Source organism: Oncorhynchus clarkii, chromosome 9 (assembly GCF_045791955.1).
Source record: "Oncorhynchus clarkii lewisi isolate Uvic-CL-2024 chromosome 9, UVic_Ocla_1.0, whole genome shotgun sequence".
NCBI classification, from domain to species: domain Eukaryota; kingdom Metazoa; phylum Chordata; class Actinopteri; order Salmoniformes; family Salmonidae; genus Oncorhynchus; species Oncorhynchus clarkii.
The window spans coordinates 22,127,502-22,141,223 of NC_092155.1; the positions used below are offsets into that span (position 1 = coordinate 22,127,502).

At 43.6% G+C, this 13,722-nt stretch overlaps 1 protein-coding gene across 2 annotated transcripts in view; it reads right to left on the reverse strand.

The window, feature by feature from the left end:
• The window catches only part of LOC139416094 (adhesion G protein-coupled receptor L3-like), a 356,247-nt gene that overhangs the window by 160,200 nt on the left and 182,325 nt on the right, over positions 1-13,722 (reverse strand). For both annotated transcript variants that reach the window (XM_071164365.1, XM_071164366.1), the window contains one exon: positions 886-1,686. In XM_071164365.1, the coding sequence (XP_071020466.1) occupies positions 886-1,686 (801 nt within the window). The remainder of the gene's footprint in view (positions 1-885; positions 1,687-13,722) is intronic.

The following is a 13,722-nucleotide window of genomic DNA, read 5'->3' on the forward strand; positions in this document are numbered from 1 at the left end:
TACATTTTCCCCACAGCTGGTGTGAGGCTGTCTACTTGGTTTCTCTCTCATTTGAGGGGTTTAATTAAAAAGTAAGATGACACATTGAGGCATCATACTCCATAGCTAATTATCACCAACCCACACACTCTCGATGGTGCTAAAATACAACGTAAAACGATACATATACTTCCTCCTTATTTACTCTGCTCTTTACTCTCCAATTAAAAGAGCCCGCCAATTATAGTGTCAAACAATCTAGGAAAAACTTTCAAGTTACTTGCAGGTTGGCATTTCGTTGAACGGTGTGTATCCTGTACATAGGACTAATAAAAAAAAACTTGAAACTTGTTCCTAGATTGCTTGACACTAAATTGGTGGGCTCATAGGCAATAATGTGAAAATTATGCCAAATGTTAAGACATATTGCAACACTGAAATGTGATCAAATGAATAGATCTTGAACAGTGTTTCACGGACTAAAAACAAAGGATTAGTGTGCTCTTTGAGAACATGTTCATGACAACAAACCATACATCTATCCACACACTTTCTCCTTGTCAACAACCTCCTCTTGACTTCTCCTGCTATCAAAACGACTGCCAACGCTCGTAACGTCTACCATTTATACCCATAACAGGTTACACTTTTTGGGGGGGGATAGTCCAGACAGTATGACCATCTGTAGAGCATTTACAGATGGACTATCAACAAACTATCTGTTGAGAAGTAAGTGTTTGCTAAGGTTACGCTAGAATCACGGTCAAGGTTAGGGTTACGTTTAGGGTTGGGTTAAGGTTATAGAGCTATGATTAGTAGACCATTAGTTGAAATAACTGAATTACCAACAAGCTAGTGACAAACATGAAACAGAACAGATGGAAAAGAGAATAAAATCTGTCCTACCCGGTTTACTGTCCAAGGCGCCAAAGTCCAGTGAGTACTTGACCACGTGGTAATTGTTCCACACGTACAGCAGGTTGTCCCGTGGGTTGTAATCCACGGCGGCGATATACTGGTATGAGTTGGGGAAGGGGATGTCCAGGAAGCCATCTTTACTCAGCTCTGTGTTGTAGATATAGTCGATCTTGTTCCCTGTCGCCTCGTTGTCGTCGTCTTCGTAGACCGACTTCACCACGTATAAAATACCGCAGATCATGAAGGCGTTGGATGCCGAGCGCTTGTCGTAGGCGGTATCCCAGGTTCCTTCTACGCGGAGAGTATATGGGTTCAGTTGGCTGATGACGATGCGCCCGTTATTCTGCTCCGTGGCATAGATGACCCACAGGCCGTTCTCGTCCACGGCGAGGTCGATGTCCGACTTGCCGCCCCAGCGGTATGGCGAGGTGTCGTGGTAGTTGGCGCTGCCAATGATGGCCTCGCCACTCTTGATGCGTGTGCGCAGGTCGAACTTGACGATGTTGCGCGTGCGCTCCTTGTTGAAGAACAGAGCACCATCGTACACTACGAAGCCCGTGCCGTCGACGCGGTGCGGCAGCTTGTACGTGGTCGTGGGTCGCCCGGCGATGAAGTCCTCTTTGGAGGAGTACTCGGTCAGCGTGTCCGTGCGGTATGGCGTCCAGGGCATGTAGTAGATCTTGTCGGAGGCCTGGAGGGGGTCTTTACACCAGGCACCAGATTGGTGGTCCGACTCAAAGAGGTGTTCGCTCTGGTACACCCCTCGCAGCAAGCCAGGGCACAGGAATACTGAGGAGCCAAAATGGAGGACAGACAAAACGCAGAGAGTTACTTTGGCATGAATTAGACTTCATTGTTGGACTACGACAACTAGAAGGAGAAAGGACAAAAGAAGGCTAGTGTAAAAGGAAAAATAGTTGTCAATGTTGCTTAAATATACAATGAACGAGGTATGAGAGTATTATGATTTCAGAGCATGCACGTACGTGTACCCACACTCGGCTAGCTATCCACATATTTACAATAGGCATGTAATCAGTGACATGATCAGTGTAATACAAACATCAATACATTCCATACACTTCTTTCACCCATGCCAACTCCTCAGTGCTACTGGATCATTGGTTAATAAATAACATCTAATAGGGAATGTCTAATGCAAACACATTAAAAGATTATGATAAATAGCTCAAGCATAATTATTGGCATTTGGGGCCCAGGAACACAATAATGACTATCTATATTACTACATGAGAATATTTTTCCATTATTGAGATATCTTCAGTCTGTGGCATCATGATTTACAATGCCCCTGCATTCTAAACTAATTATACCCTAACTGGTTTGTACTGAAATCGTATGAAGTAATGCAGCATATGAGTCGATAGCGTGCATCCCTTGCCGAAGGTGATTCTGTTTCAAGATGGATTACGCTTTGACCGCCGACTGAGTCAATTTCAAGTTAGCAGTCGCGATAAAAAGATTACATTTGAATTGAAGTCCTACTCATATGAATTTAACATATGGAGCACGTCATTTATTTGGACCGAGAGACAACAACATACATACATAAGTATCTAAAACGGGATCATCGACAGCGTCTTGAAAAGTTATCTTTTTGTAATGTACCATAATGTAATTTCACTCATGTACCGTTTAAAAAAGTAACATTAGCACAGAATCTGTTAAACTTACAGATAACTCAATAATAAATTAGGATTGAAGGAAGGAAGGTTTGAAATACTGTCGGTCTACACTTACATTTTTTTATTTATTTGACCATAGCATGAGATGCTAAGAGCAGTGCTATTGTCAAGCGCTAGCCGAAAGCAACAAAGAATTAAGACGACCTAACATTTCCACCCAAGTTCGTTAGGATTCAGGGTGCAGCAATAGCAACAAATGGAAAGTGGGCGAAAGCTTCTTAATTTATGACAGGTGAGCGGCCTGACACCCCCGATGACAGGTGCTCCTGGGAACTCAGGCAGAGGTAAAAAGCAGTGTGTTCAGAGAAGAAAAACAACAAGTCTGACTCCCCTGTCATCTCTTAAGATTAAACATGTCTACCTGCATGTGAATAACATACCGTGATGCCTCCTATTGCACACATCTAAACTAACACATGCTAAACAAAATGCTAAGAGGTTCTCTACGGATTAATAAGGCTTTCAGAACCTAGCATGCCCGGTAGGTAGTCCTTTACTGAAAGGAAATTGGGTCTGCATCCTAAATGGCACTTTGTTCCCTATTTAGTGCACTACTTTTAACCAAGGACTATAGGTCAAAATGTAAAGCACTATATAGGGTAGAGGGTTCATCTGGGACGCAGCCTGCGCTTTGGAGAGTTGATATTTGATCTATGGGTTAAGGTTATATGAGTGCACCCTTAGCTTTAAAACATGACTGTCTCAGGGGCCAGGACCAAAACAACTGCTAGCACAACACTGGGGCCCAGGTGCAGTAGTAGGCTATCTTATCATGCACGGTAGTATTCCAATAATATCTGAACATGTGGGTGTCTTTGTGCATTCTGCCATATTGACTGGGAGTCCCTGAAGGTTATAACATCATCATGTTAGGCCTATATATAATCTGGAATGCTGACAGTTTATTGAGCGAGGCTATTGATTGGCGTCCACGCCTCTCGCCTTTAAAATGATGCTGCTGGCAAACATGAACAGAATAACTTTCAATTACCTGGGAAAGAGAATGTTCTGGATAGATGCATATAGTGGAAGAAAGATACGGCGTGTATTACTGCAGTCAGATGAAAGATAGCTATGCCTCTGACTATATACGAACCGCCGATGTTCAACGTAGTTTTTATTTTCAGGTGAATGGTGACAAACATTTACATCACTTCGACCATCTAAAAGCAGTGCGACTGTTGAAACACTTGACACGACATTTGCTATTTCCCCAAAATCTAAAGCACTAAAAAAATGTGTGTCTGTACTGTTGAAATAACCTTTGCCTCGCGTGAACGTCTTAAGAGTTTTTTGTTGGCAGTGTTTGGGTCTAGATTGACACTAGCCCTTTGTACATTGTCAAAAACGGGACTGCTATTTACATGACCCATGATGTCACTCGATGTGGAACACAGTCGTTATTGTATGTCCCTCTCCCATGAATCCGATGATCATGACAATGAGTTTGGTTTCCATGCAAAACATGCTGAAAGGCTGCACTTAAAACGCATTGTGATACGGTTTTAATGCTTAGTAAGAATTTTCAAAAGGCATGTAATGACCTCCTACTAATGTCTTATGGCGTCTTACCGACATGTCCTACTACTAGGGCACACATTGAATTAGCAGACATTGGAAGGTCAATAAAGAGCAGATGACGTAAGAGAATAACTGCTATGGCAACCCCCATCACCAAGCAAAGCATGAACCCCAATGAAGTCTCGAAAATAAAGGAGTGGGCAATTAGTTACCTTTTTGTTCCACTTCTATTTTAGGCATGAGAAGGAGAGAAAAGAAGAGAGAGATACAGAATAGATTAATGATGCGAAAAGTCAAAAGAGTCAAGTTTACTTCAGCAGGTCAAAACACATTGGAACATTAGCACTGTGGATGATGAGGCTGCTTCGTGGTGGAGTAGTTGAAACAAAACATTCCATCGCAAAGCGTTGGGAAGGAAACGTGTCGCTTGTCACACACAGCCTGTGGGGGAAGAGAGAGATTAAATCATATCTTTAGACATGTGAATCGTGTGAATGCGGCTTTGAAGTGACGACAACTCCAAGATAGGGGGAAAGCGAGAGAGAACGGTAATTAACTTGATCAGAAGTCAACTCCAGATGTGTTCATTAAAAACAGTGGAACATATGGTTGCGCACTGTACAGACTCCTTCAGGAGTCACACGAGGGGGAAACAAGAGCGCCACGTGCAGATCGGAAGACAGAAACTCCACAGCAGCACATCTTCTATTTTGAAATTGATAATTGGTGATTTATCACCTGTGGGTTGATAAAGGCTATAACAATTAGCATATGGCCATCTCCATTCTAGTGATATCAGGAAAGAGACACAAAATTCAATCATTTTGTTCACATGGCAAATTCCCCTGGTACGTGCAAAGATGTCGACAACCATCACAAGAGTAATTGGTCAATCAATCATAACGACATGGAAGAAGCGCATGTGCAAACCTGTACCCATCTATGTTAGGGAAGGCAGTCAGACCGACTGACGTTTCTGTGCCATTAACTTGTATTATGTACAGATTTATGTTGCCACTCAACCTCATCGCTTATTTAAGGTATTCTGGTGAAGAGTGGCAGGACTTTAAAGCCAAGTGTCATGTAGCCTTGTTAACCAGCCATGCGTGTCAAAGACTGTCGAGCGAGACCAATTGTAATATTATTGTATGGTTTGAATTTTGAACTTGATTCAGTATTGGCATTGTCACACATCAGCCACCTACTGCTACTCGCCTTGCCGCAGACCCTTATTTTTCGGTAATACTCTATCGCAAACTGTTTGCAAGCAATTGGAATCCATGATTGTGTGGACATGTCCTGTTGTCGATGCCTGTGGATGCTGGTCTGAAAGGGCTTGATGACTGATCTAAGAATGGCAAACAAGTCTAAATGTAATATCAATACTGTATATAGCAAAGTGATTGCAGCAATTGCTGTACTTAAAAATGACATGATTGTCTGGACATGTCTTGGCTGTAAATCCTTGTTGTCTCTGCCTATAAGGTCCTACTCCAGTTTCAAAGTTTCCCCTAGGTCCAGGATCAGCTTTCCCCCCAATCCAAACATTAACTATTAGTGGGGAAACTGCCAAACTGACCCAATACCAGCGTCTAGAGGCAACTTCACCATACTCCATAAGGTTCTAGTCTACAAGAGTCTGGTTCCCTGGTGGGGTTAACGGCAGGACATGCATCTGCCCCCATGCGACTGCTCCCCTCCTCTAATCCTGGATCTAATAAAACCGGATTAACCCCAGGGCTTACGCAGTAACTCCTCAAAACGGAGGGGAAGAGAGAGGGAGGCACAGAGAGAGGGAGAGGAAATGGGAGAGAGCGAGAAGGAAAGAGAACCACAGAAAAAGAAAAGTGAGGCATAGAGGAAGAACTAAGGAGGAGACGAAGAAGATGATGACGAAGAGATGAGCGAAGGGAGGGGGGAGATTGAGAGAATATTTAATTCCATTTTCAAAAGACATACTGTGTGTCTGACCACGCACGGCTGATATGGCCGCTCAGCATTGATATTCTGATGCTTTTTTGTTGTTTGGGATTGATCTTCAGGAAGTGATAGGATTGATCAATTCAGCCATATTTCAGATACAGTATATCAATGATAACAACAGCCTGAAGCGGTCAATGGATGCAAACAGCACACCAACAACACCGCGCGTTTGAGGGCATTAGTTTGATCAAGGCGAGGCGCAGACTAATCTTGATTGTTGAGCGTCTGTTTCCGGACACAGATTCTATCTAGTCGTCGACTAAAAACCATGCTCAATGGAGAATCTCCATCGAAAATGATTTGTTGTTTGTGATGCGAGGGCATTTCTAGATCGGTGATTCTGTGCAGTCCGACTGCAATGTAGCCTCAAACACATGCGTTATCTCACGCCACAGGTCACAAACTGAATCTAGGTAAACACAAAACCTCTCACACTGAACTCGTCTAATCTATTACCAGATCATTGGCTCCCACACAACAGTACTGAAGGGTGTTACTGTATTTGATTGAGTGATCGCTAGCGGTTGTGAGGGAGGGTAATGATCTGTAGCAAAAACCATTAGCTCTTTTAAGAGATGGCGGGATTGCGAAGAGATGGACGAGCAAGTAGCCGTGGGACGCGCCCGGTGTCCTTGTCACAAGACGCCGCCACTTCCGTGGTTACACGTTCCGCATGTTCCCTGTCATCTTCGTGTACGTCCCCAAGGTAAAATCACTCTGGCTGTTTGCAATTATTTATCTAGAAAAGGCGTGGCCGGGCTGCTAGCGACGTACCCACGATAGGTTAGTTCAGTGGCACTCAGATTAAAGGAAAAAGGATGGAGAAACAAGATAATTGATTCATATGAAATGCGCCTTTTCCCATTGTGACCTTAATACGATTTTGGTCATGGTTGTCACAGAGTCATTAGAAGTCTGCCTGTCTGAGTGTACTAAGTGTACACTGGCTCAGCCAAGCAATCTTCTCAAAGCAGAATGGTTATGAATATATCCTCTCCAAATCAAACTACTCACATTTCACGGGTTGAAATGCATTTGGACAGTTCAAAGAGAGTATCAGAGAGAAATGCCACTTGAACAACGTTTAGCCAAGAGACGGTCGTGGATACGGTCTACACAACCTGGTGGTATACTAGAGGAAGAAGGTCCACGGGCCGTATGACCTTCCGGCACAGTGAAGTGAATGTAAAATGGCTTCCAGGCCAAACAGAGTCTCTGCTGTACTAGAGTAGATATAGTCAATGTCTATTTTCATATTTGGCCAAGGGCAGAAACAATAAGCAAGCAATATCTTTCCTGCCATCTGCTGATGCATAGGTCGTATAAAATTATCCAAGAAATAGATACCTACTTGCTATTCCTGTAAATATACAGAATAAACATTTTGTCGATGGCTGTGTTGATGATGACGGCAATTAGGGTTAATTTATCTTTTGTTTGGTCATCACCACTCACCGACTTTGATGTGTACTATTCAACAGGTTTGGACACGCCTCTAACCGCACTTCCAAGTGTTGGCAGCCAATAGCATTTCACCACGCAATGGATCTAACCGGCTAAGCTACCCTATCAAATAAAATAAGCTGCATGGTCATCCTATCCATCCATATGAGGAAACTGACGTTGATATTTTCAAACAGAATACGTTGCTTTTTATGCATGTTCACATCTAGGCATTTAGCTGAATTTCAGCAATATGGACAACCTAAATAAACTTCTCCTGAACTCTTCAGTTTGTGAAGATATGGTGTTTCAAACATCATATGTGACACGTATGAATATAATCTACCTCTCAAACCTCCCAGCTTCAAAACAGTCTTAATTCAAGTACTTGTGTCACATATCAAGCGCTGTGTCACAGCATATCTACATATTTTACATACATGTTGTCACGCCTGCCTTCGCTCTCCCTCTCTGGCGGTCGAGGGCTGTCCTGTTTGTTCCCTGTGTCTGCATTAATGTTATGTGTTCACGTCCAGACGCTGTACTGTCCCATGTCCGTCGCCATTAAATGTTCTCTCTGTACCTGCTTCTTGTCTCTACCAGCGTCGACCCTTACACATGTACATATGGCTGCGTTCATACAGGCAGCCCAATTCTGATATTTTTACCAATCACAGATCTTTTCACATCAGGTCTTTTTCCGAGCTGATCTGATTGGTCCAAAGACCAATTAGTGAACACAAGATCACATCACCTTACTTAAATGTCTAAAGAACGCCAATTCCTTATTCAAGGCACACAGCTATCTGCAAATACTAAAAGGTCTGACTGACACTCAGCCTCGCTAGCCCTGCCCACGTAAATGACAGCTGTATGGGTGTGCATTTCAATAATTAACGCTTCCCAATGGCGGTGAGGTGGCTGAATGGTGTCATTAGAAGCTAATAGAGATTCATGGTTGAGCGGAGGCCATTTTGGTTATATTTCGCCCCCTTTCCTCTCCTCCCCTCCTCCTCTTCCTGTGCTCTGAACCTAGGAGGGAGGGCACGGTGACTATTCCATTTCTTAATTAATGACAGAAATTAGATGCTTTCAATAGCCTGTGGGAGGTCACGGGTACAATTTTGCCCTATTTTTTTCTCTCTCCCTCCATCCATCCATCAATCCATCCTTCATCCCTCTCTCTTAACCTCTTGCTCAGTCTATTCCTTTTCCTTCCCTCTTTCTCCATGCCCCCTGTCCCTCTCGTATTCTCCCCCGCTTCTCTCCTCCTCTGTCCTCCATTTTTCTCGCTCCCTCCCGCCGACACTCCTATCCTCTTTCTCTCCTTTCCCCCTCGGTCGCTCTCCCACCCTGGGAGTGGTAGCTGTGCTCTTTCATAACCTTGACGATGCAGGAACCCGCCAGTGTGTGTGTGTGTGTGTATGTATATGTTCAGTGTGTGTGTGTGTGTGTGTGTGTGTGTGTGTGTGTGTGTGTGTGTGTGTGTGTGTGTGTGCGTGCGTGCGTTTGCGTGTGAGAAAGGTGCAAGGACTTGGCGCACGGTCAATCAGTCATGCACCGGGGAGAGGCAGCCGACAGACCGATACAGGGGAAAACACAAGCAAGAGAAGAAAAAAAACATGAAATACATTTTCAGGAACATGAACCGGAATTGGAGCAGAAGTAACTTAATTGCACTTCCTAAAGATGCCTCGATTCCAGAGACCTTGATATTTCAGAAAGGGCAGCAAGAGAAAGCATGCAGAGATGACATAAGGAGAAAGCTTTTAGTCTGGTGGTAAAGAGGGTTTGGTGAAAGACCACAGAAGAAAGAGGGTGCTTCATTACATGAGTCACAATGTCGGAACTTTGATTAGCAGGGCAATATCACAAAGAGAGACTCTAAAGAGGCCAATCTCCAATTAGAGTGATAGCCATGGCACCGAGCAGCCCTTGTGCTTTGGTTTCTCTTTTCTCTGAACTTAGAACCCGTTTCAAAAAGTGTTTGTGTGTGTGTTAATGCCTGAATCTGCTTTTTGTGTTTGTGTTTGTGTGTGCGCATGAAGGACAAAAAGAGAACACCCAGAACGAGGACCTGATAGATTACACCAGGCCCACATGGCTATTACGGGGGGGAAAGCATTCACGCCGACATTCATCCACATTGGTAATCGCACCCTTCCTGGGCAATTACTGACCCACTCTACTGGAAAAATGCAGGAAAATACAAGCATTAATGTCTATTTCCAGAAGTGTGTTGCCTCTCCATGTATCTCCTATGATAATCTAGCTTCACTCTGTATCCTTCTGGAAGTAAGAAGTAGGTCCATTGACCAATGTATTATTATGTATTCCTCTTACACTGAACAAAAATATAAAACCCAACATGTAAAGCGTTGGTCCCATGTTCCATGAGCTGAAATTAAAGATCCCAGAAATGCCCCCTACGCACAAACATATTTTTCTCAAATTTGTTTACATCCCTGTTAGTGAGCATTTATCCTTTGCCAAGATAATCCATCCACCTGACTGGCGTGGCATGAAGAAGGTGATTAAAAAGTATGATCATTAAACAGGTGCACCTTGTGCTGGGGCAATAAAAGGCTGCTCTAAAATGCACCGTTTTTGCACATAACAATGCCACACATGTCTCAAGTTTTGTGGGTGCATGCAATTGGCATGCTGACTGCAGAAATGTTTCCAGAGAATTGAATGTTCTCTACCATAAGCCACCTCCAAAGTCGTTTTACAAAATTCTGCAGTAGATACAACCAGCCTCACAACCGCAGACCACACGTAGCCACGCCAGCCCAGGACCTCCATATCTGGCTTCTTCGCCTGCGGGATCATCTGAGACCAGCCATCCGGACAGCTGATGAAACTGTGGGTCATTTTCCCAATGAAGTAACCGACTGGAGAGGTGTGCGCTTCACAGATTAATTGTGGCTTCAACTGTACTGGGCAGATGTCCGACAGCGTTTCTGGCGTCATGTGGGCGTTTGGTTTGCTGATGTCAACGTTGTGAACAGAGTGCCACATTCTGGCAGTGGGGTTATGGTATGGGCAGATATAAGCTACGGACAACAAACACAATTGCATTTTATCAATGGCAATTTGAATGCACAGAGATACCTTGATGAGATCCTGAGGCCCATTGTCGTGCCATTCATCCGCCGCTAATCACATCATGTTTCAGCATGATAACGCACGGCCCCATGGCGCAAGGATCTGTACACAATTCCTGGAAGCTGAAAGTGTTCCAGTTCCCGCCAATATCCAGCAACTTCACACAGCCATTAAAGAGGAGTGGGACAGCATTGCTTGCGTAGGCCACAATCAACATCCTAATCAACTCTACACGAAGGAGATGGCAAATGGTGGTCACACTAGACACTGACTGGTTTTCTGATCCACACCCCTATCTTTTTTTTTAAGGTATCTGTGACCAACAGATGCATATCTCTATTCCCAGTCATGTGAAATCCATAGATTAGGGCCTAATGAATGTATTTCAATTATCTGATTTCCTTCTCTGAACTGTAGCTCAGTAAAATCATTGACATTTTTGCATGTTGCGTTTATATTTTTGTTCAGTGTAGTAAGTAGCCTTTGCCTGCTCACAGTTGGTTAAAATCACCTGGCCCACACCAGATGTCATCAGTGTCTCTAGATGATGTCATCAGTGTCTCTAGATCGGGAAAACATATCTATTTTTTTGCCGACAAAACCTAGAAACCCTGCGTCTTTACATAGCGCTGGAGATAATGAATTTGATGTTGAAATAGAGTGAATGTTGCCTTTAATCAATCCGTGACAAAACACAATATGACTGTGGATGTGGGGGCCTATCAGTTAAAACCATGGACATATAATCAGTATCCAGATCAGTGTTAAAACCAATGGCTGTGGATGTGGGGCCTACCAGTTAAAACCATGGACATACAATCAGTTTCCAGATCAGTGTTAAAACCAATGGCTGTGGATGTGGGGGCCTACCAGTTAAAACTATGGACATATAATCAGTATCCAGATCAGTGTTAAAACCAATGACTGTGGATGTGGGGTGGGGGCCTACCAGTTAAAACCATGGACATACAATCAGTTTCCAGATCAGTGTTAAAACCAAAACGACTGTGATATTCGAGATACAGGTCATGGATTTGTCTTCCCTCTCACATTTGCACACACACTGTGTGAGATCAGAAGCCATCATCATAAGCCTTTCCCAGTTACAGGGTGATCAGCTGTCACTAAACGATGTGACAGCACTGCAATCTCCCTTCACACATGAGGAGACATTGACCCAGTCATTCAGGTGAGGGGAGACTCTCCGTCAGTGAGTAGGATAGACGAGCACATTAGGTCAATCAAGTAGGACGAGAGAAAGAGTGAGTGGCGAATTTGTACCTGGTGTGTGAATGCACAAAAAACACAACTAATGGCTAATGGCTGACTGACTGAGCCAGTTATATGTATACAATCGGCATGTTCATCTTTGATGTGATACAGATAAATACAGCAATCCAATTCTAGCAGCATCATAGGCTAGATGTTGATGCTATTAGTGACTGTGTGAATGACAAACGGCCACACCGGCACAGACAAAGTATTTTCCTCTTAAGCATCTAGATACAAACTTATATCCTCGCTAATTTTTCATTCATATATTATACATTTTCATAACAATAACAAATCCAATTTGAATCAACCTCAGCAAGCACAATGGAGTATGACAAAGCGTCTTGTCAGCCAAACAGTCACACAGGTGCTGTTTACTAAAGGCGCAACTGTGGCATAGCGGTGCCCGTAATGACAACATTGAGCAGGGGCGGAATTGTAAAAAGACACCCACGCGCCGAGGCCGCACTGATTTCACAGTTTTCATCTGCCTTCCAGCTTTGGTCAATGCCGACCAATGGGCGATGACTGCGGCAGGTGCTGAGCGTTGTGCCAAAATAATCCGGCGCTTGATTCGATTAGGCCGCCGAACCTGTTGCTGCTTATTAACGACTGATTGCTTGTCCATGCGGAATGAATTATAAGCAAATTAAGGCCAGGCACCACACCTTAAAAAGGTCATTATTTTCTCTTAATCACATCACAATCAACTTTTGCCAGATGAATGTAGATGCAAATATAACTTTTTTTCAGAGATATTGTATTAAAATATGCAAATGGGAAATGTATGTGTGGAGTCTTGCTTTTTTGTTTTTTTAATACTAATATTGTTGGACAAAATACCATGAAACAAAAAAATTGCTAAGTAGAAGCAAAAATGTCATTTCAGCCTGACCGGGTGTGCCAGGCCTTAGACATATAGCTGCGGATATCCTTATTTGAGATGAATCAAGCCTTGAATTACACATCTTGGCTTAGCTAGCACACACAGGCTGTTTTGAGGGCTGGCATTGTGGGGGTTGTACATTGTCTTTATTACTGTGGAAGAACAGGGAAGCTCTGGAGATTGTTTAGCTATGGATGTTCTCCCTCTCTCTCTCCGGCTCGCTCTCACAGATGTATCCATTTTGCATTTTGGAGCAGAAACAAAATACTTCCTTAAAGTGAGTGCTATAATTACACTGTTCTCGTGTCGGGATTTATTTTCCAAAATCAAGGTCAGTACATTCGCCATTGTAACAGCACACAATTAGAGATGTAATTAGTCATAATAGGGAAAGAGAGAGGAAAGGGAGGTAGAGGTTGGGAGAGGCCATGCCAGGACGAAACACTGGTGGTGGTTGGTGAAACATTCCACAAGGGACATAGGCCATTTCACCCGGGGATGTGTTTTCTTTCATGACCCTGCAGGGGTCTCGGGAGCTCTCTGTTATGAGTAATGGGTGATTCATTAAAACTGGGAAAGAGTGGGGGCAGAGGGTACTGTGAAACAGTGTTGACCTCTAAAGAAATACAACCTCTGAGGTCGGAACCTGGCCGTTGAAAGGAGTGCGTTACAGAGACAGGTTGAGGGGACGGGGACGGACGAGACAGGCATCTTTCTGAATCAATTTGGAGGAATCCTCTTAAAATGCATCCTTCATTCCTCCCTTCCTTCGAGGTAACCACCGATTTGACATGATGTGATTGGTGGAAGCAATGCAGTGACAAGCTTTCACTGAACAATCCATCCACGTTACATCAGTGATTATTTCAGGGATGAAGGAAGAGAGTCAAGGTTTGAAGGCGGACC